Source organism: Pseudophryne corroboree, chromosome 5, assembly GCF_028390025.1.
Source record: "Pseudophryne corroboree isolate aPseCor3 chromosome 5, aPseCor3.hap2, whole genome shotgun sequence".
NCBI lineage: Eukaryota > Metazoa > Chordata > Amphibia > Anura > Myobatrachidae > Pseudophryne > Pseudophryne corroboree.
In genome coordinates, this window is record NC_086448.1 from 180,620,123 (window position 1) to 180,644,718 (window position 24,596).

Consider the following 24,596-nt stretch of genomic DNA (forward strand, 5'->3'; position numbering starts at 1 on the left):
CACACAGAATATAGGCATGCTGCATATCATTTTAATCAGCAGAAGCTGCTTGTGTATCCTAGCTACATTGTAATGCCAATAAGACGCATTTTCATCAAAAGAGGTGCCCGATGTTAGCAGAGCTGCCAGCTGACTCATGCCAGACATCTCTTGCTGCATGGCGTATTGAGACAAGATGTATGAGGACGTATCTGTATCCAAGCAGAGGCAGAGGTCACAGTGTTAGCAGCCGTGTGAGTGCTGTGTGCGGGTGTGTTGATTATTCAGTCATGTTCGGCATATGTGTAAGGGGCATTATGTGTGTCATGTTTATAAATGCATTAATAATGTGCGGCAAATGTGTAAGGGGCATTATGTGTGTCATCTTTATATATACATTAATAATGTGCGGCAAATGTGTAAGGGGCATTATGTGTGTTATTATGTCTATAAGTGCACTAATAATGTGCCGCATATGTGTAAGGGACATTATAGTATGTGTAATACCGTAAATACAGTATTTACATTAATAAAGGTTGGCATAATGTGTAAGGTGCCTTATGTTTATAAGGACATTCATAATGTGTGTCATATGTGTAAGGGGCATTACTGTGTGGTATTATGTGTATAAATGCATTACTAATGTGTGTATAAGGTGCTCTACTGTGTGGCGTAACATATAGAAAGGGCACTACTGTGTGGTCTAATGTGAATAAAGAGCAATTCAGTGTTATGTAATGTGAATAAGGGGCACTACTGTGAGGCGTAACGTATATAAAGTAACATGGTACTACTGTGTGATGTAACATGAATAAGGGACACTATCGCATGATACAATGTGAATAAAGTTGCATTACTGTGTGGTGTAATTTGAATTGGGGGAACTATTGTGTGGCCATGCCCCTTCCCAGCAAGAACACATCCCTTTTTGGGCTGTGCGCTGAATGTACACACTGTTCCTATTTAAAATATAGGGGTAGGAGCACCAAAATGAGGACTGCTATGGGTAAGGGGTGATGGTGCTGGGAATGGGGTGCAGTGACGGAACTAGCGGCGGTGCTAGGGGGCACCAGCCAAAATCTTGCCTAGGGCATCATATTGGTAAGGCCGGCTCTGCTTGTACAGATAGTAAATTGGCTGACACTTTGCAGTTTGATCACCCATGTACTGTGTAATGTTGCTGTACAGTATGTTACACCCCCTATGTATGGCGTTACAGCATCCTTGTGGGGCCATATGATTCAAAGATAATAATAATAATAATAATAATATATTAACATTTAATTTGTTACCTCTATGGGAGAGCTTCTGAAGTACAGATCTAAGACGCTGGATAATAGGAGGTGAAACTTCGTATTTGAATACGTCTATCACCGGTATCCGCTGACATCTCCCAAACACGCCATCTGTTCCAAGCAAAATAAAAACACACTTTAAAACTTGTTATGATACATATGTTCTGTAAAATCACAGGATACATCCCATTAGTCAGTACTACTGATAAATAGCATTTAGAATGCAAAGAGGAAAAACATTACAGAAATAAAGTGTGATTTATGATTTTTTTCTGTTGAAGCAACATATACAATAAACAATAGTAATAAATCTTCCATAAAATTGCACATTAACATTCAGGAGACATATAAATATCCATCTCCTGAGAGTGTATGGGGAAGACAGACAGTATCTTAGAGTACTGATAATGTAGCAGCAGAATTTAATTGCTGTTTGTTTGGTTTCCTGATTTCTGAGAATATGACAAGACATTTATTATTTTTCATATCTGAATTTAGATGACTTGTCGGTAATAGTAAAAAGACTGGGAAAAAAAAGAATGAATGAGATGAGAAATTAATTACATATGATTATTTAAATGAGAATCAGTTAACTAAGATTATTCTGCATACCTACCTAACCTCAACTGTACTTTTTGTTAAAAAAAAAACCTGACATCTACTAGTGCTCTAGTTAATGTTATGCCACATAGTAGTGCTCTAGTTAATATTATACCCTGTAGTAGTGCCCTAGTTAATGTTTTTCCTGATAGTAGTGCCCTAGTTAATGTTATGCTCCATGGTAGTGCCTTAGTTAATGTTATGCCTCACAGTAGTGCCCTAGTTACTATTTTGCCCCATAGCAGTGACCTAGTTAATGTTTTGCCCCATAATAGTGACCTAGTTAATGTCTGCCCTACAGTAGTGCCCCTAGTTAATGTTTTGCCCCACAGTAGTGCCCTAGTTAATGCTGTGCTCCATAGTAGTGACCTAGTTAATGTTATGCCCCATGGAAGTGCTCTAGTTAATTTTTTTATTCATTTTTTAAACTTATTTGAAATCCCAAAGGTCGTATCGGGGTTCTAGTAGGTTAGGATTGGGGTGGGGAAGGGGTGTTAAGATACTTACCCCCTCCAATGTGTTAGGTGCGGCGGTCTTCGGCCGTGCCCTGACTGAGCAGCGGTCACGGCCGCCGCGCCTCTCTCCTTCCCTGTCCCCCGCACGGCGCCTAGCAACGCCAGGACGCCGTGCGCACGATAGCCGCCGGGTCCCTGGCAACGCAGGACGCCGTGCGTGCAGGGCCGCCAGGTGCATAGCAACGGGGACGCCACAGGTGGACCGCGTTCCCCCTTGCTAAGAATAGTTAATTAGGTTGCTCGTGCAGCAGGGCAGCTGCACGGCAACTAGTAATTAGGGTCTGGGGGCTGGTCCTGCTGGCCCTCCTGTTATTGGCCAGCAGGGCCTTTTTATGTGAGCCAGCACATTGCAGCCCCGCCGGTGATAGCTTCTTGTATGCTGTTCCTGCCTTGCAGAACTCTGTTCCTGTCAGCCGTGTTTGGTGGATCTTGCTCCCTGCCCTTTGGTACTTTGGAGGTCCGAAGCCGGTCCTGGGAATCCTTCTAGTCCTTGCGAACCTGTTTGTCATCTGGGGTTCTCACCCGGTTTCGTGAGTAGTGGCCGTGTTGCGGCCTATGCCGCTCAGTGTTTACTTTACTGTGAATTGGTGCATTTGCAGAGGTTTCCGCTTTCACTGTCCTCCCCGGAACTCGGCGGTGCCGTGTAGGGGAGTGGACAGTGGTTTCTTTGTAGTTCTTTTTTCTTTGGCGGCGTGCCGCACATACGTTTAGTTTTTAGGTAGTTTATAGCTCCTAGCGTGGTTGTTTCAGTTAGAGGTCCCCTTGTTATTACCCTGTCTCAGTTCACGCCTTGTCTCTCTTTAAGACCTGAGGGGGCATCGGAGTTGGGCAGACCTAATCCGCCCTTCAAACGCGGCTGCCATGGGCCCAAGAAACCATAGTCGTTCAGGCGTGAATTGATAACACGGGTAAGACAACGGAGGTAGGGTGCTAGGGGCTATTTCCTTCCCATTTCCCAATCCCAGCATTCCGTCTTGGTGCTCAGGACTCACTACATAAGATCTCCCCTGTCCTGAGCATCAGGATCGTAACATTATCACCGGCCCACATAAAAGAAAAAAGAAAAAAAAGGGGTTTAATTTTTTCCGTTGAATTGGTGGGCCTAGAAATTCGGCCTCATGAATCCGGCAGGTTTAGGGCCAAACCCCAGTCAGCTTTTGGTTAACCAAATACAGGAATTAACTCAGATGGTTTAGGACCTTACTCGTCGGGTGAGATCGCAGGAAGATCTTTTGCGAGCCTCCCCGAGTATGGTTCCAGAACCAAAGATGCATTTACATGACCGTTTTTCGGGTAACCGAAAGGATTTTTTTAATTTTAAGGAAGCTTGTAAGCTTTATTTTCGTTTAAGGCCCCGTTCCTCTGGTACTGAGTCTCAGCGGGTCGGGATTGTGATGTCTCTACTTCAGGGTGATCCACAGACCTGGGCGTTTGGGCTAAGAGCGGATGATGCTGCTTTGTTATCAGTAGACTCCTTTTTTAAATCCTTAGGCCTCTTATATGACGACCCAGATAGAGAAGCATCAGCTTAGAGTCACCTGCGTGCCCTTAAGCAAGGCAAAAATCCAGCAGAGGTGTATTGTACCGAATTTCGCCGTTGGTCGAACGACTGTGGCTGGAATGACCCGGCCCTGCGCAGTCAGTTTCGCCTCGGACTGTCGGAAGTGATTAAAGACAGTCTCCTTCAGTACCCCGCTCCTGAGACTCTAGACAAACTCATGGAGCTCGCTATTAAAATTGATCGTCGTCTCCGAGAGCGGAGGGCTGAAGGAGGAACAACTTTTAGGCCTAATCCATGTGTATATACTTTTCCTGAGGACGTCGAGGAGCCCATGCAAATGGGTCTCTCCCGGCTGTCCCCAGAGGAAAGAACCAGAAGGTTAAGTTCTGGTCTTTGTTTGTATTGTGGTGGTAAGGGACATATCGCACGTAACTGCCCGAACAAGCCGGGAAACGCTCTGACCAAGTGAATTGTGAGGGGGTTCACTTGGGTCTGCAGTTAATCTCCTCTAATAATTCTCTATTAGTTCCGGTAAAAATTTCCTTTGGCAGCCTCAGTTCGTTGGTGTCGGCCTTCGTCGACAGTGGAGCTGCAGGAAATTTTATGGATTTAGCTTGGGCTAAGGCTTTAGGCGTTCCACTTATACCCTTAGATAGACATATCACCATGCACGGCTTGGATGGGGGTCCGCTTTCCAAAGGGGTTATTACTCACCGCACACCTCCAGTATTGCTGACAGTGGGGGCCCTACATTCAGAAGAAATAGAATTTTACCTTACACATTGTCCGGCAGTTCCAGTAGTTTTGGGTCACCCCTGGCTTGCCTTTCATAATCCCACCATAGATTGGCGGTCTGGGGAGATTTCCCAATGGGGTCCTTTTTGTGTTAAGGAGTGTATTTCCCATCCTGTCCGGGTTGCGGCAGTTACCCCAGAACTTATTCCTCTGGAATATCAGGATTTTGCTGATGTGTTCTCCAAGGGTAATGCGGACGTTCTGCCTCCCCATCGGTCCTATGACTGCGCTATAGATTTAGTTCCCGGGGCCACTTTACCTAAGGGGAGATTATATGCCCTCTCCGGGCCAGAAACCACGGCTATGGATAATTATATCCAGGAAAGCCTGAAAAAAGGCTTCATTAGGCCTTCGAAATCTCCTTTGAGTGCATGATTCTTTTTTGCTGAGAAAAAAGATGGGTCGCTCAGACCATGTATTGATTTTCGGGCTCTGAATAAAATTTCTGTTAAAAACACCTACCCTTTGCCTTTGATTTCAGTACTTTTTGATCAGTTACGCTCTGCCGTTATCTTCTCAAAAATCGATCTTAGAGGAGCTTACAATCTCATCCGAACAAGATCTGGGGATGAGTGGAAGACGGCTTTCAGCACACAGTCGGGTCATTATAAATACCTGGTGATGCCCTTTGGGCTGTCAAATGCTCCTGCGGTATTTCAAGACCTCATCAATGATGTTCTTCGTGACTTTCTTGGAAAGTTCGTTGTCGTTTATTTAGACGACATTTTGATTTATTCTGAGTCTATGGAACAACATATTACCCATGTGCGTCTGGGTCTTCAAAAACTACGGGAGAATCATTTATACGCAAAACTAGAGAAATGTGATTTTCACATCACGGAAGTGTCCTTCTTGGGGTATATTATTTCTCCCCAGGGATTTTTCATGGAACCGAAAAAACTATAGGCCATCCTTAATTGGGCGCAACCCACAAATCTAAAAGCAATTCAGCGCTTTTTAGGGTTTGCAAACTATTATAGGCGGTTCATTCATACCTTTTCTGATTTGGTCGCTCCTATAGTAGCATTGACTAAAAAAGGAGCGGACCCTTCCAATTGGTCGCCTGCAGCCGAGTCTGCCTTTCGGGCCTTAAAACAGGCCTTTGTCTCGGCTCCAGTTCTCAGGCACCCTAACCCGGAGCTCCCCTTTATAGTCGAGGTAGATGCCTCAGAGGTTGGAGTGGGGGCTATCCTATCTCAGGAAGATCCGGAGTCTCAGGAATTACACCCTTGTGCCTTCATGTCCAGGAAATTCTCCTCCGCAGAATCCAACTATGACGTTGATAATCGAGAATTGCTGGCAGTTAAATGGGCTTTCGAGGAGTGGAGGCATTGGCTGGAGGGAGCTAGGCATACTATTACAGTGTTTACTGACCATAAGAACCTGCAGTATATTGAGTCAGCTAAACGGCTTAATGCTCGGCAGGCACGTTGGGCATTGTTTTTTACTCGTTTCAGGTTTATTATCACCTTCAGGCCCGGTTCCAAAAATACTAAAGCTGATGCCATGTCACGTTGTTTTCTTCCGGTTCACAATAACCATCCTGCTACTACCCCCATAGTTCCATCATCTGTCATCCGGGCAGGCCTCACACAGGATTTATTTACTCAGTTAGTCCAGCTTCAACAGCAGGCTCCTAAACCGACTCCTGCTGATCGTCTCTTTGTCCCTGAATTTCTGAAAGGCACTGTTTTAGCTGAGTTTCATGACAACAAAGTCTCTGGTCATCCAGGTATCACTAAGACCTTGGAGTTAGTCTCTCGCTCGGTGTGGTGGCCTAGTCTTTCTAAAGATGTAAGGGAATTTGTCCATTCCTGTCAGGTTTGTGCACGGCATAAGGTTCCTTGTTCATTGCCGATCGGGCAACTCGTACATTTAGCCGTTCCTCTCAGGCCATGGCCACATATATCCATGGATTTCGTGGTGGACCTTCCTCTTTCAGCCGGATTTCGAGTCATTTGGGTGGTAGTAGATCGTTTTAGTAAGATGGCTCATTTCATTGCTCTTCCCTGATTGCCCTCTGCTCAAGGGTTGGCAGTCTTGTTTCTCCGTCATGTGTTCAGGCTCCATGGGTTGCCCAGGGATATTGTCTCTGATCGGGGTCCGCAATTCACTGCTCGTTTCTGGAAACGTTTTTGTGCCTCATTAAATATGAAACTCTCTTTAACATCTGGGTACCATCCACAATCTAACGGACAAACCGAACGAGTTAACCAGTCATTAAAACAGTATTTACGGTTGTATTCGGCCAAACTCCAGAATGATTGGTCTGAATTTCTTCCGTTAGCCGAATTTGCTTATAATAATTCTTGTCATTCTTCCACCAAGGAGTCCCCATTCTTTTCAGTCTTTGGCTTTCATTCTAGAGCCAACTCTTTTTTTCCTCATTCTCCAGTCTCCTCGTTGACCTTAACCTCCCATCTCAGAACAATTTGGAGAAAGGTGCACCTTGCCTTGAGAAAAGCTGCCTTCCGAGAAAAGAAATTTTCTGATAGGCTCCGACGTCCTTGCACTTTTAAGGTGGGAGATAAGGTATGGTTGTCAACTCGCAACATCAAGCTCCGACAACCTTCGGCTAGATTGGGACCCAAATTTATTGGACCATTCCTTATCATTAAGAAGGTCAACCCAGTTGCTTTTCGGCTACGCTTGCCGAGATCTCTCAAAATTGGCAATACTTTTCACTGTTCTCTTTTGAAACAGTATTTTTCTTCCAGGAGATTTCCTCGGAGGACTTCCCAGGGTAGATCTCCGGTGGATGTTCAGGGGCAACAAGAGTTCTTGGTGGAGAAGGTTTTAGATTCTAAGCTTTCTCGGGGTCGGCTCTATTTTTTGGTCCACTGGAAAGGTTATGGCCCTGTAGAAAGATCTTGGGTCTTGGATAAAGATTTACATGCTCCCAAGCTGAAGAGGATTTTCTTTCAGGAGTTTCCTCAGAAACCTGGCTCTAGGGGTTCTTTAACCCCTCCTCAAGGGGGGTACTGTTAGGCGCGGCGGTCTTCGGCCGTGCCCTGACTGAGCAGCGTTCATGGCCGCCACGCCTCTCTCCTTATAATAATAATCCCTACTCTGAGCATATCATTGTGTATAAACGCTATATTGATGACATACTTTTAATCTGGGACGGCACTATGGAATGTTTTATGGATTTTATGATACACTTGGAAAGAAATGACTACAATCTATCCTTTACCTATAAGGTGGGTGCAACAGAAATTGAATATCTGGACTAGATTCTAAGTAATAAAGACACTGAAGTAATAACAAAAAAATTCATAAAAAAAGTGGACACCAACTCATATGTATACTATAAGAGTGGTAATGCAACTAAATGGAAGACAAATATTCCTTATTCACAATTTTGTAGAATAAAAATAAACTGTACAAAATCAGAGGATACGGAAGAACAACTAACTCTGTATGGAGAACGTTTCTTAGAAAGGGGCTATCCTAAGAACCTAGTGGAGGAAGCACAAACTCGGACTCTTGCTACAAATCGTCAAGATCTTCTGAAATACAGGGTCAAAGATAAACAAAATCAAGGGCTGAATTTTATTACAACTTTTAACTGCCAGGATAAGAAAATTCTGAGTATTTTAAGTAAACATTGGGGGATCTTGCATACAGATCCCATCCTGAGCACGATTTTACCGGACAGACCACAAGTGGTTTTTAAAAAGCAAAGAATTTAAAAGACCATCTTGCACCGAGTATGCTGCTCCCCATTCGACAAGAAAAAAAAGAACTTTTGGGATATGAAAGGACTTTTCAAGTGCCAGCATTGCAACATTTGTCAATTTGTGAACTCTCACACAAAATCCTTTACTAACTCAGAAGGTTCTAAAACTTACTTCTCAAAGGACCGAACAACGTGCAACACCTCTTGGGTAATATATATGCTCGAATGCCCTTGCAAACTTAGATATATAGGGAAAACAAAACGACAACTGAAACTACGCATCCAAGAGCATATTAGAAGCATTAAAAACAAACAAGAACATAATTCGGTACCTAAGCACTTTAAACTCTTTCATGGATCAGACACAAAGGGACTTACAATTAGAACACTCGAAGTAGTCCACATGGACCAAAGAGGAGGCGACCGAGAAAAGAAACTTTCACAGAGGGAAATGTATTGGATTTATGAACTAAAGACTTTGGCCCCTAGAGGTCTTAACGATAATTATGAAATAGCACCTTTCCTTTAAAGTAGTCATCTTGAACCTATGCTATATACCTCTCTTAGTTTAAACATTTGCACTTTATAATAATTTTATGGTATTATAATATTTTAATTTGCACTGTCACTTTAAATTCATATTTAATATGTTCACTATGTATATATCGATATGGAGATTTAATATATTTAATTTATTCATGCACATATCTATGCACGAGCACTTCATCGTATTACTATAAACCAGTGCACTTTACAACCCATATTTGTTGAATCACGGTCAAATAGAAGAAAAGTATATATATATATAAAAAAAAAAAGCTTTAAACAACACATTATCTCATCCCCTTATATGATTCTCTGAAATAGAAGCTCGGTGACACATAATAATACCCTTTTTATTTCCTTGTTTACATTATTTTTATTTTCGTGCACATCTAATCTACAGTCTCTGGCAAGATGGCGCCACATAGCAGACTCATCTCGCTGACGGAGAGAGCCTGAGCGCGGCGGCGGTGGGCGGCGTTGTGACCGGCCTGGCAGGCGCATGCACACAGGGCTCCGTGAAGTCAGTCAGAGAGAGGGCGGATGTGAAGCCCCGGTCCGCTCGTGACTTCCGGCGGTCACGGCGGACGGGGGTAGAAAGACCGCTCTCTAAAAATGCACATTACAGACTTAGTTAAGCACACTTGCGCTATAATCATGTATATTATATAACATATATATATACCTTTTTGAACACTTAGACTAAATAATATATAATCCGGGCGGAAATTACGTCATTTCCGGAAAACCGGGGAAACTGTCAATTTCCTGTGTAATTGGACTAATTGATAGGGGTATAAATATGTGTCCATACAATCATTACCATCATACTCCTGAAGAAGTCCAAGCCGTGGGCATAGGACGAAACGCGTTGAGTGTTTACTCGTATGGACGACTAACTGACAGATAAGCTGTTTTTAATCTTTTATATGGTACGGGCAATGTTTTTACTGTTGGACTGTTCTAAATAAATGTGTGTTTTATGCAAAAACGTATTGCACCATTGGACCTTTTTCTGCTCTTGTCTCCATTATATGAGTTAAAACGAAGGAGTAATATCACCAGAATATTACTGATGACATTGCTCATTTTGAAATTGTGACATTGTGCCATTGAGAAAGGTGGTTGGAATTCCACCATATACGGTACACCTTTACTTCACAGGGTGATACTAAGGGTGACGGTCACATCCTATATACAATATTACACTAGGAGGCGCCTATTCTCACTTTTTTGTTTTATATATATATGTGTGTGTGTGTGTGTGTGTGTGTGTGTGTGTGTGTGTGTGTGTGTGTGTGTTGTATGGTGTGAGAGAAACCTATTTAGACAAAGCTGAACTGTATTTGTGCTTTTGCCTATACTTTGTGTTGACCCAAAACGTTTTCCATTAAACGTTTTATTTCTTCTCTTTTATATGTTCATACTGTATCACATCAAATCAATATCTAACATATTGCTAATACATCATATTGCTATAAGCACCTACAGTATGTTGAAAACCAATTAAAAACTACAATATATATGTATTATACTAAAAGAGAACCCAAAGCATTATTTTGGTGAAAATTCATATACGATACACTAATTCACAATAACTTGAACTATAAATTATTTAAGTTTCTAATCATTTCTGGTAAAAAACAAACAAAAAAAAACCTTGTGAGATGTAAATTTCACCTAACATATTGACTTGCTTTGAAAATAAAGTGATTATCGAATTCTTCACTTCAATAGAGCTTGGAAGTCAAGACCATTGTTAGATTTTTACATTGTTGCAATTCTCAGAAAAAAATCTGCTAACTTTTTTTTTATATATTTTAATTTAAATCCATTCTACAGTATCTGCAAATGTCTGCAGCACTGCCCTCTGTTTCACTGATTCAGGCAAAAGCCCTGCTAGAGAAAGATCTTTTACTAACTGATATCCCTAGTATATCGTCATCTAAGCCAGGACAGGTGTGTGTGTGTGTGTGTGTGTGTGTGTGTGTGTGTGTGTGTGTGTGTGTGTGTGTGGGGGGAGGTATTTAATTAGCCGTAATGACCCTTTTTTGCGGCAAAAAAAATTGAAAATAGGGCTTTTTTCGCAAGCTGTAATATAGCAGATATCCACTCACATGGGATATTACGCCATAGGGTTTATTGCAAATTTCTCTTCACCTAGCCTGAGCAGGTGAAAAGTAGGGGTAAATCCCTATTTTTGGGTAAACATGTTGGGACTTGGTTCAGCAGCCATTGGACACCACCACTAATGACTAATTAGGCACTTTGAAGTTTTTAATTACATTCAATTAGCCAATAATATGTCAGTTCTGGGTGAAAAACTACAAATGATGGAAACTGGGGTACAAGGAATGGGATAGGTATATGGGGGTGCTTTATAAGTGGTAAAGTGTTTTTAAGCTTGGAGGTGGGAGTAGTTGGTCATTTTTGCAAGGTTTTTAGAAGTGCTTTTCACCCATTTTCAATAGGTGCGATGCCTTTACACGTGACTGCGTATCGTGTTATTGCAGCTAACTGAATACCCCCCCAGAGGGGTGGATATATGAAGCAGTGAAAAGAGTGGAGAAGTGGGCCAGTGGAGCAGATATCCATGGCAACTAATTAGTTGCTCCAGATAATTTATTAGAATGCAATTGATACATGGTACCTCAAAGCAGATCGGTTGCCATGAGCAACTTCTTGTCTGACTCACTTCTCCACTCTTTTCACTCCTTCATACTGCTTCATACACCTCCATCCTCTATTCTCATGAAATCCTGAGCCAGAGATATACATGCAGAGATCATATATCACCACTGACGGCAATATTTTGCATTGCAGTTTTGTATTTCTTCCCCAAGGATATGATTTTTCCTAAGGTAATGCAACTATATTGCAAGCACAGCCTGCATCTTGACACAACTTTTATGACAGTCAAAATAAGCTGCACGTGACATTCCATCTTATATCTGGCATATACAATGTAATACTGTACATGCATTACATTAATTATACAGGTGTGAAAGAGGGTGGTAGCCTTGGTATTTAATGCCCGGTGCTATTCAATAAGATTCTCTTTTACTCGCCCGGTAAATTAACTGTATTTTGTTCTGATTTGTTACGCATTGTTCTCATTGCTGTATTACCCAAAATCTCCTTTAAAATCGACCATGACTGTAATTTCAAAGTGGTTTTTCATCTTTGAAAATAATCACTAAGGTCTCAGCTTCCAATAATATGAGTTTAGCACAGAAAACTTTTATTCTGTAATAAATATAATGTAGGTTTAGAGGAACCTACAGCCAAACATTCTCAAAGTATATACAACTATATCAGTAAGTTAATTCTGCATCATTTTATCATATTACCCATATACAAGGAGCACAGATGGTGTAAGGGTTAGCATTAATGCTTTGATGCCCACCACAGCCTTAACTATATGAAGTTTGTATATTCTCCCTTGTGGTTGTTTGGGTTTCCTCCCACAATCTAAAAATATACTGGTAGGTTTTTGTCTCCTTAACTGAGAGTGTATGTGTGCATGTAGTAGAGTACATAGATTGTACGCTCCACTGGGGTAGGGACTGGCCAAATATTCTCTATTAAGCGCTGTAGAATGTGTATGGGGATGTTGTTCCCATCTTGACTTATGGGATCCCAGCGGTCAGAAGACTGGAGCTGGAATCCCGCCAGCTGTCAGAATGCCGACGCAAGAATCCCGACAGCTGACATCCCAAATGTAAGTACCAGGGGGAGGCTAGGGTTAGGCTGCGGGTAGGGAAGGTTAAGGGAGGGAAAGGGTGTGGGTTATAATACTATCCCCAAAAGTGTCAGGATCCTGACCGTCAGTATGCCAGTGTTGGTCTTCTGACCGCCGGCATTCTAAGTGCTGGGAACCCGTACTCACCCTATGTATGCCCTATATAACAACTGTTAATAAATAATAAGTGTGTCGACACTGCTAACAGGCTCTGCCTTTGTGCATGCTACAAAAAACTATCAAATATTTCTTACACTTCATATACACTACTGTATAAGGAAATCATGGGTGAAAATACTAAATATGGAGCAGACGTGAAGTGAGATTTCTGTACATTGTGTCCCATCAAGATGACCTCTTGTACATGGATAAATATAGTACTAAGTCTTGTGAACCATATCTATATACGTGCAAATAGTTCACAGGACCTAAGCATGCCATTTGTTTCAACTAGGGCTACTCCAACTGTGTGTAATCTTATTTTCCAAGTGATTATTTTATCTAATGACAATCTTAGTCAATGTAGTGTAACAGGGTTAGAGAAACATGTACCATCTCCTGGGGTAGATAGTAGTGCACAGCAGCCCAAAGTCCAGGGTTTCTGGTGCAACTGGTCTCAACCAGTTTTATTAAGCAGACAAATAAAATAAAACATTAAAATAGACACCTTGCCGCTTGGTGCTAGCTAAACATACAGGTAAGCCACTCCTGACTAACACTACAAAACCATAAGCAACATGTCACCCAGTATAGCTCACTTGTATCCAAATCACTAATCTGAGGCCACAAGCCCTAAACCCCAAACTGGGCCTTATGGATGGAGCCACCCTCCTTTCTCACAGCCATACCCCAGGACCCCTTAAATGTCTCTTACTAAAACCTAAAAAGTTATCATCAGAACCAACACAATATTACTATGTTTTTAAAACACATAGGTAAGAGACCTGGGGCAAATATACCTGCCTTCCAACACTATTCCAGTGACCTTGTCACAGTAGCCATAAAATGCCATGTAAACCGTTTACTTGATTCAACATATATAATCTAAAATGCCTAAGGGTTTTGCTTTTGAGTCCTACATCAATATTCTCCCCATTCCTTCCCATAGTCTACAAACAATTTATGAAGCTAATCGGTACTCTCATATATAACTGTGTTTGTGTATATACAGCAGGAATAGATTGTAAACCCCCCTGGAACAGGAACTGGTGCATGGATAAAATTCTCTGACTGTACATCATTACTACAATATGTTGCAGCTGTACTAATTAAGACTATTAACAGTGCAATATACTTACTGCTGAGAGGTTACAATTATAATCTATGATTATAGATTATAGATTAGATAATAGATTATGAGGATTGGTACAGTACGTGCTAAATGTACCTGTTCTTTAATTAAACCAAAAGGGATCAGTGGAGTAACAATAAAAGCCTCTTATATTTAGTTATGTGCTACAGGTTGAGTCTCCCTTATCCAAAATGCTTGGGACCAGAGGTATTTTGGATATGGGATTTTTCCGTATTTTGGAATAATTGCATACCATAATGAGATATCATGGTGATGGGACCCAAGTCTAAGCACAGAATGCATTTATGTTACATATACACCTTATACACACAGCCTGAAGGTCATTTTAGCCAATATTTTTTATAAATTTGTGCATTAAACAAAGTGTGTGTACATTCACACAATTCATTTATGTTTCATATACACCTTATACACACAGCCTGCAGGTCATTTAATACAATATTTTTTAACAACTTTGTGTATTAAACAAAGTTTGTGTACATTGAGCCATCAAAAAACAAAGGTTTCACTATCTCACTCTCACTCAAAAAATTCCGTATTTCGTAATATTCCGTATTTCGGAATATTTGGATATGGGATACTCAACCTGTATTTGATTGAAATGACAGTCTCCTCATTAACATTTTCAAAATTATACCTACTAATTAACTTCTAATTAGGGTTTATTTGGAGTATTCTTCATTATGTTGGCTTCCTGTGCAGCAGAGATCGGTGTCAGAAATTCAGATTACTATCTTACTGTATATGTCAAACAAAAGGCTACTGTATGTATGTATGTATGTAGTCTGATAATTATCTTTCATACATAAGTATGTAGGAAAAAACAATGGTTCCCTAATGCACACCGAGTGAAAAAATATTACTACATAATAGTCAGATAATACGGAGATCTTGGTTGCGTATATCTGCAGATATAGGGTTAAGCCCCCAGGCCGATCGACAAGGCCTCTCCGTCACTGGGGGTCCCTAATACTAGGTATGGGTCCGGGGTGCAGGACCCCATCATGTCGGCACAGGTCGGCTACCCCAGGTCAGCACACAGGTGAAAATTAATAAGGGTTAATAAGAAGCACAGAAGTGCTATGTAGGTGGTGTGATTAAAATAATACAAAAATATATACAAAGTGATAGGGAAAATCTGTGCTTCTTATTAACCCTTATTAATTTTCACCTGTGTGCTGACCTGGGGTAGCCGACCTGTGCCGGCATGATGGGGTCCTGCACCCTGGACCCATACGTAGTATTAGGGACCCCCAGTGACGGAGAGGCCTTGTCGATCGGCCTGGGGGCTTAACCCTATATCTGCAGATATACGCAACCAAGATCTCCGTATTATCTGACTATTATGTAGTAATATTTTTTCACTCGGTGTGCATTAGGGAACCATTGTTTTTTCCTACACAGAATTACCCCTCCCTTTTAGCACCTGAGTGACATCACTATCTGATTGAGCAGCTCACCATTTTTTGTATTGTATTGAGAGGCATGGATGGGTCAGCATTAGGAGGGATTGCTGACTCTAGACTGCCATAGGAGAAGCTAGGGGTATCTCCAGGTAAGCTGGCTCTCAGATGCTCTAGGAGCCATTACCATGTGGCCTTACACTGGGAATTCAACCCAGACATATTTGTAATAATTTATGGGGTGGGTGTGGGGTGTGGTGGCCTCTGTGTCGGTATGGCTGGGCTGCTTCAGGTCGGCACACCCTAACACTTTATTAACACTTTTGATTTTCCCTATCACTTTGTATATATTTTTGTATTATTTTAATCACACCACTTACATAGCACTTCTGTGCTTCTTATTAACCCTTATTAATTTTCACCTGTGTGCTGACCTGGGGTAGCCGACCTGTGCCGACATGATGGGGTCCTGCACCCCGGACCCATACCTAGTATTAGGGACCCCCAGTGACGGAGAGGCCTTGTCGATCGGCCTGGGGGCTTAACCCTATATCTGCAGATATACACAACCAAGATCTCCGTATTATCTGACTATTATGTAGTAATATTTTTTCACTCGGTGTGCATTAGGGAACCATTGTTTTTTCCTACACAGAATTACCCCTCCCTTTTAGCACCTGAGTGACATCACTATCTGATTGAGCAGCTCACCATTTTTTGTATTATACATAAGTATGTGTATGGTGACTACAGAACTTCTGTTAAAATGTTAATTCATTCATTTGAATTAAAATTTTACAAACCATACGTAGACAAAATGGAGGCTTAATTACAGGTATAATAAAATTACACTAAGGGTATCGCTCAGATTTGTTAGCAAACAAAAAAAGCACATTAATGGGCAAAATCATGTGCACTGTAGGTGGGGCAGATATAATGTGCAGAGAGAGTTAAATTTTGGTGGGTAATATTCAGGGGCGGATTAGTAACAAAAGGCGGCCCTGGAAAAATTTGCACTAGTGGCCCCACATGGGCAGCACCAGAGGTGTAAGGTCTACCCATGGGCCATGGCAGCAGCACCCTCCCCCCAAGACTTTCCAGATAGTGGGCATGTCCAGCATAAAGGGGGAAGTTAAAAAGAAATAAAATAAAATATTATGAGCACATTATATGATACACCTTCAGAATTTAGGAAACTATATCATTCTTTAGAAAGATATATTTTCTTGCTTATTACACCAACCGTATCCCAATCACTATTCACTCAATCTTATATGTCAGCCAAGCAGGCAGACAGAGCATACACTAGATCATCTGCAATCACAGGCTAAGTGGCAAAGTAATTTTCATATATGCAAATTATTTTCCATCTTATTCATTATGTCTATAAAAAGGACCACATGTCCTCAAACAAAACAGGCCCCGCGGGTGTGTCGGCCCACCGGGAATCTTCCCTGTAGACCCTATGGCCAATCCGCCTCTAGCCACAAAGAGCAGTGCCAGGCCCCGGAATGGTATGGGTGTGTGGCCTAAATAGGGCGCCTGTCCACGTCCCCTAGAAAAAAATACTTTTTCCACAAGGGGAGGTATCTTACCTTGCTTGATCTGGGAAACGGGTCCCTCCTCCTCAGCTGGGGCCATGTTCCCAGTGATATTCGGGACGATGGCACATGTGCACCAGGGACGTGCAGTCAAGGGAGGCAGAGCCTCACCTGTCATAATGATTAAAATAATACAAAGTAGATATCTATACCATATATACTGTGTTATAAATATCTTCTTTGTATTTTTATAGTAATTTTTGTCCTGAAAACGCAGCCAAATCTGAATGGGAGGCAGCGAGAGATCTGCCTCCCTCTGACAATACTAAACTGGCTGAAGTGGGGGGTAGTGCCAAACACGGGCAGGTTCATTGAAAAAAATGTGGAGAAGAGGCATCTATACATCGTATTAAGGGGCTAATTCAGTAAGGATAGCAAATTCTGCTTATCAGCAGAATCTGGCATCCTTTTCCTAGCATGCTGGGGGCCACCCTTCGCTGGGCAAGGCCGCCCAGCACAGCATGCTGACCGGAGCCTCCCCCCCCCCCCCCCCCCCCCTCAACAAACAGAAATTGTGAGTGATCGCAATTTCTGCTTGTTAGCAGAAATACTGGAAGCCTCCTGCCAGGGCAGCTTGGCTGCGCCCGCAGGAGACCCGCCACCTTCTCTCTGATCACAGCGGCTGCGTGTGACGTCACACAGTTGCCATTATCACGCCCACAACACCCGCCGTTCATCTGACTCCACCCTCCATTCGCGCCGCATTGCCCCCGCAATGCTTAGTCTCCTCCCAGAGGAGTCCAATGAGGCAAGTTGGCTAGTCTGTAATTTTCCACTCTTGAGCTGATCATCTGTATACCAATAAACACTGGCTCATGCTAGTCCCCTAGATCTCCCTGTTGTGGAAAAATTTTAATCCCCACAGCCACAGCCCCACATACAGGATTACAGGTGAGCAAGCCAGACGGCAGCAGCACCAGAACTGCTCTTGCTAAACTGTTTTCTAAGCTATTATATTCACATTGGTGTAGGAGGATTATTTTATTGAGGAGATTGAGCTCCGCACGTACATTAATTTTATCGCTTTAAGAAGCAGGGATATGGCTATAAACTAGGTATAAATTGCTGCAAATACATATTAACAGGATTGAGACTGTGTCATTCCTACAAAGAATCATATTGGCAACATTGTGTACTTTAGAGCAGTGGTTCTCAACCCTCGGTCCTCAAGTACCCCCCAACAGTTCATGTTTTTCAGGTCTCCTCACAGGATTGCAAGTGAAGAATTTGCTCAGCCTGTGGGTCTTTTATAATGTGTCAGTGAGTAATGAATACACCTGTTCAACTGCTAGGTGACCTGGAAAATATGAACTGTTGGGGGTACTTGAGGACAGAGGTTGAGAATCACTGCTTTAGAGCATTCTATATACTGTGTCTCAATATTACCCCTCAGACCCACCCCATGTGAGCCTCCCCAGCCTTTGCCCTCACTGTAAGTCACTGATGTGCTGCCAGAGTCTTTGCTTTCACTGTACAGCGTCATCTTCCTGAAGTTGTCACTGGGAACATAGCCTGCGGACGAGGGGGAATTTGCTTCCCAGATTAAGGTAAGTATACTCGGGAGGGGTTGGGGCTGGGAGACCGGTGATTGGGATCCTGGAGGTCAGCGTTTGATATCCCGGAGCTCACTGCGCTTGCCACACTGCGGGCTCGGTGCCTCACTGTGCTTGCCACAGGTTCTATTCCTCTCTATAAGTGTCGGGGACACCCATGAGTGGGAATAGAGCCTGTGGGTCGGCATTCCGACTGCCGGTATTTTCAGCGGTCAGGATCCCGGCGGTCACCATGCTGACGCTGGGATCCCGAGCGCCGGTCACATGACCGCATCCCCTTGGGAGGGGGGTGGGAGTGGGGAGTCGGCCCCCTCCTCTCTTAGCGCCATTGACTATAGGATGGTTATTTGGTCTACCTGGGAAGCAACTACTGTGGTCTCTTATACATTTACCTGCTTACCATCTTTGCCTGGTATTATATAACTATTTACTGTGTTCACACTACACGGTCGAGTCACATTATTATGATGACCACCTCCTACATTTGATGTCGGCAGCCCGTAGCCCATGAAATACAGCACGTGTTGTGCCATAACCAGATTAAGGGGGGATGCTGGGCATACCGTTCCCCCGGGCCTCCTTTGTCAGGGGGCCCCCAGGCCGAGCACTCTGACATCTCTAGATTTCCCTCTTAAGCAGCAGCAGAACTAGCAGCCAGAATGCGAGCAGGACAGTATGCAGTACAGGCAGAGACACAGAAATATCATGTTTCATGAGCTACCGACAGAGCTTTCTGACATGAGGAGAGATAAGAGGGTGGAGAGAGCTGTAAGTGACATAGGGATTCCAGCTTCCCCTCCTCCCTGCCTGGGTGTCTGAGTCCTGTGTAAACTATTGTGCAACTAAGCCATTTGGGTCTAGAGATAGAGACACACACACAGAAAGTCATCCTGAGTCCTGTCCCAGTGTGTACGTAGAACACATGCTGCTGCTATTCTTGCATGTAACAAGAAATTATTTTATTTTTCTATGTTTATTTTAAGGTTAAGTTGTCTTTGTTCCACTACAAGAAAAGTTTATAAAATAGTTGTCTTACAATTAGTTGGAGCTGTAAAAAGTACCCAGACATTATGAAACTATTAGTTAAAACTAATAAACACCATTGGTTTAAATTTAATATACACAATCCATACATTCCAACATGACCCATTCCAGGAGAGACAAAATGCTCTCTACCTGGACTTCCTTCTTCATTTATGATTGTGTTGAAATACCTTTCTTATCAATTAAATAGTTGAACACAGGTGACGCTAATCATACATTAAGTGGGAAACCCAGGTAGAGAGCATTTTGCACCTCCTGGAATAAGACATGTTGGGAGGTATGCACAAGTTAATATACATCCACCACCTTCCATCGAGGCCACCCTGTCTTAAGTGCCCCGGGCACTCCCAAGGCTTAATCCGGCCCTGTGTTGGGCGCTGGCTTGGTGGGTATAGAAAGTGTGCGATAGGTCATCTGCACACATATCACTCATTACTGTCATGGGTAAAAGGGGCGATTTATCAGAGTTGAAAAAGAGATGATTATCAGCTTCCGGGCCAAGGGTGGCAGTATTTCTGAAACAGCGCAGTGTGTGAACTGTTCGTGTGCTGCTGCGGTGAAGGTGTATCGTGACTAGACAAATGGCACCATTGCGAATAACCAACGTGGACACTGCGAAGCATCACCTGCCATTGATGTGAGAGGTGAACGTTGGCTACGAAGGTGCGTGAGGGCCGACCAACACGCTACAGCGGAGCAGCTCACCGTCAAAATGAACCTGAGGAATACTAGACGTGTGTCTAAAACGACAGTTCAGCCCATCTAGCTGCTGTCGGTGTTGCACATAATTACTATTAGCTGGTGGTCATAATAATGTGGCTTGACCATGTAGCTGATGTGCCCAGTTTGCTGGGTGGAGCGTTTTACCCCTTTTCACCCCCTTAGGAGTCGAATTTGGAAAAATCCCTGCTTAGTAGGTGGATACAAATAACTGTCACAGTTTCCAGACCACACCCTGCAGGTCACATGTTCCAGGTCACCCATCAGGTGCACAAGGAGAGTTCACCATCTGTCACATTTTCCAAAGCACAATGGTGATGCATTGTAAATGGCAGACAGTTTTGCCCATAACTCCAAAACAAAGCAACTAATTACGCCAATATTTTTCTGCAAATCTACAGACCAAGACCTTAAATTTGGTATATGCCCTGCTCAGACAACGGCATCATAAAAATATGTCAAAAAGTTGTCCTTATGTTATTAATATATAGAATAGAACATTTTTTTTTCTACTAAAAGTTCTAAGGACCGGCCTGAGAGCCGCACACAAACTGCACGCAATGCTAATGCGATTTTGTTGCAACTGCTCAAGAGCGAAAATTCAAAAGAAACGCCTACGGCGCATTCATTACACAGAGTGTACGCACACAGGTACTGTTGCGATAAAGACAGACGATTTAATAAATGTTGTGGAAAGGTTATGGGCATTACTGTGCAGTGACTGGGAAGTTGCTAGAAATGTAGAAATGGTCTGTTCAGTGGGCATGTTATAGAGGTGTCACGGTGTGCAAAACGCACGTGGCTGCATTTCCAGGTGCACAGCTGCAAGCATAGGAGGCCATAGTCAGACAGGGAAACGGCACCTGCCATAGGGCTGCTGTGAAAGGACGAACCAATTGGTATTACAGAGATCACAGATGCTAAAGAGTGGGAATCTTATCTTGCACATTCGGAAGAACGGATGTACTGTACAAGGAAGGAGTGTGTAGCTGCATTTGCATAAAGTTGCAAATATACCGCCACCAATAGATGCTGCTGCATTGTAGCCATGATCAGGCCCTACCACCCAGATGTATCAAGCCTTGGAGAGTGATAAATTGAACAGTGATAAAGTATCAACCAATCAGCTTCTGTCATTTTTCAAACACAGCCTGTAACATGACAGTTAGAAGCTGATTGGTTGGTACTTTATCACCGTGCAATTTATCACTCTCCAAGGCTTGATAAATCTAGGCCTTAGTGTTTTAAATTGAATGCACAGTAGTCCTTTTTTTACTATAAGCCCTATGTGATGAAGGAAGATGACTGGTGGGGACCTAGGAACACGGAAGCTACACAAAGACCTTGCTACATGCACCATTTGTGCTGTGGTCTAGCAAGCATATAAGGATGTTTAGCTGTAGGGTTATTTTATTATTATTGGTAACCTGATTGAGTACAGAGGGAAGTAAGCCACTATTTTTGGGAGAGGACTGTTTCACCAAGTGTGCTGTTATCTCTTCACCCCGTGGTAGCGGCTATATGTATAGCATTAGCTACACCACTAGATTCCATGTATGGTGCTTCCATCCATTGTTGCGTGCTTGTTATGAAGGTATTATGTTCTGTTATGTTCTCCACTACCTTTCTTCTATATATAACAGAGGATTTCAAGGTATTAGAAAGATCAAGTGGAACGAATCTATAAGCCGCTTATGAATGATAGCTTCCCTAAACCCTTATACTCATTTCAGACAATGAAATCTTAATTATAGTAAATGACTACATTATTACACCATAACTGGCGGGAAGAAGGTTAAATTTTATTTACCACTTCCGCTTATGCAAACATAATAATCAAATTTAGTCAACAAGGTGGGCAACCATAGCCACCCCCTTACACCATGGGCACAGCCCCCTTACGATTCTTCAGATTGGGTTCCTCCAATTCCATGGGTCATGAAGCAGTAAACATGCTGAAAACATATCCCCCTTCCCCCCTGGTTGATCAGCTCAGGAAGGCCTTCATGAGTTATTAGTATCACTGGAGTCTTTGACATTACCAGCAGCAATGCTGCATACACTGGCATACAGCAGGTGTTTTCTGCCTGTATTCAGTCAGGTAAATCAGTAAACGTGCTCACTCACTACACGGCCCGAGAGGACATATCATCCTCCAATTACATAGATAATATTGTACCTTGGTTGTCTTTCAGTTTGCAATTCTTCTGGATGACCAACTGCCAAAATCTGAGTTACTGAACACAGTTTCAAGCCGTGTCACAGCGCCCTGAAACCCTGTTCACTCTGCAGACTGGACCCAATAAATTTCCGGGTCTTCCCTTTGCTGGTGCTTGGAGATGACATGGGGGTCTAGTCATTGAGCAGTGAAAAATGTGAAGTGAGCCAATGGAGAAGTTGCCCATGGCAACCAATCAGCTGCTACGTATAATTTTATAGAATGCACTTTATAAATGTTATCTGAACACTGATTGGTTGCCATGGACAACTTCTCTACTGGCTCACTTCTCACTTGGCAACCAGGATCGGATTCCTGTGTAATACAACCTAAGCTTATAGAACACGTACAGATCAGCCAATATTTAATTTTTTTTTAAATAGTTGTATTAAATTATTTAATACATGCTTTATATTCATTTTCAAGCCAGTCATTTCAGTTGTTTTTATTGTAGTCTGTTAGGAATGGAAAGACGGGCAGCAGGTTAGAAATGAAACATTTATCTATGTCGGCTAATCTTTTCTATGTCAGCTAATCTCTTCAATCAGCTCCACAGAACAACTGTTGCCAAGTAACGAAATCCGGTCTCTGTCATAATGTTCTTTTCACTATTCAAACAATAACAGAGAACTGTGACTCTTAGGTTATGTGCAGAATCAAATACAAACGGGCACATTATTTAGATAGACACATATTTATTTAGAAAAACATATTGTATATAGACATATAATTTTCAGCTTCACCTTATCAGGGTATTAATTTGCATCTGCTCATAAATATTCACAGTTTATACATTTTAAACACATCCATGCATTATGTTGTGTGGATGTAAGATCACATTATGTGGTTAACAAGAAGGTCTTACACCAATTTAAGATACAGTATCAAACAGGGAATAAATTGTATCAATATTGCGGCACACAAAGGTCAGAGAGCACATACGTCTTATTTGTGCATTGTTAAAACAATCTGTGGTTTCAACCATTAGTAGAGCAACTGCTGGGCATTCAGTTAAATGGAGTGATGCCTAAAATACAATCACAGCCAAATGGCACCAGTAAATATATAAGATAAATGGTACATTCAAAATAATTATTGCATGGTTTGTGCCAGAGCCAGATCATCCATTATGCAACCTAGACTGCCACCTAGAGCCCAATGAATAACAAGTGTCCCAGATTACTGTAAATGAAAAAATAAAAATAATAAATAAATAAATAAATATACACTGCTCAAAAAAATAAAGGGAACACTTAAACAACACATCCTAGATCTGAATGAATGAAATATTCTTATTAAATACTTTGTTCTTTACATAGTTGAATGTGCCGACAACAAAATCACACAAAAATTATCAATGGAAATCAAATTTATTAACCCATGGAGGTCTGGATTTGGAGTCACACTCAAAATTAAAGTGGAAAAACACACTACCGGCTGATCCAACTTTGATGTAATGTCTTTAAAACAAGTCCAAATGAGGCTCAGTAGTGTGTGTGGCCTCCACGTGCCTGTATGACCTCCCTACAATGCCTGGGCATTGCTCCTGGACAGTCTGTGGTGCAACGTGGCGTTGGTGGATGGAGCGAGACATGATGTCCCAGATGTGCTCAATTGGATTCAGGTCTGGGGAATGGGCGGGCCAGTCCATAGCATCAATGCCTTCATCTTGCAGGAACTGCAGACACACTCCAGCCAGATGAGGTCTAGCATTGTCTTGCATTAGGAGGAACCCAGGGCCAACCGCACAAGCATATGGTCTCACAAGGGGTCTGAGGATCTCATTTCGGTACCTAATGGCAGTCAGGCTACCTCTGGCGAGCACATGGAGGGCTGTGCGGCCCCCCAAAGAAATGCCACCCCACACCATTACTGACCCACTGCCAAACCGGTCATGCTGGAGGATGTTGCAGGCAGCAGAACGTTCTCCTTGGCGTCTCCAGACTATGTCACATCTGTCACATGTGCTCAGTGAGAACCTGCTTTCATCTGTGAAGAGCACAGGGCGCCAGTGGCGAATTTGCCAATCTTGGTGTTCTCTGGCAAATGCCAAACGTCCTGCACGGTGTTGGGCTGTAAGCACAACCCCCACCTGT

The 24,596-nt window shown here is 42.6% G+C and overlaps 1 protein-coding gene across 3 annotated transcripts in view; it reads right to left on the reverse strand.

Annotated features, from left to right (window-relative positions):
* The window catches only part of PTPRN2 (protein tyrosine phosphatase receptor type N2), a 1,612,706-nt gene that overhangs the window by 1,106,306 nt on the left and 481,804 nt on the right, over positions 1 to 24,596 (reverse strand). For all 3 annotated transcript variants that reach the window (XM_063921907.1, XM_063921908.1, XM_063921909.1), the window contains one exon: positions 1,272 to 1,385. In XM_063921907.1, coding sequence (XP_063777977.1) covers positions 1,272 to 1,385 — 114 coding nt within the window. The remainder of the gene's footprint in view (positions 1 to 1,271; positions 1,386 to 24,596) is intronic.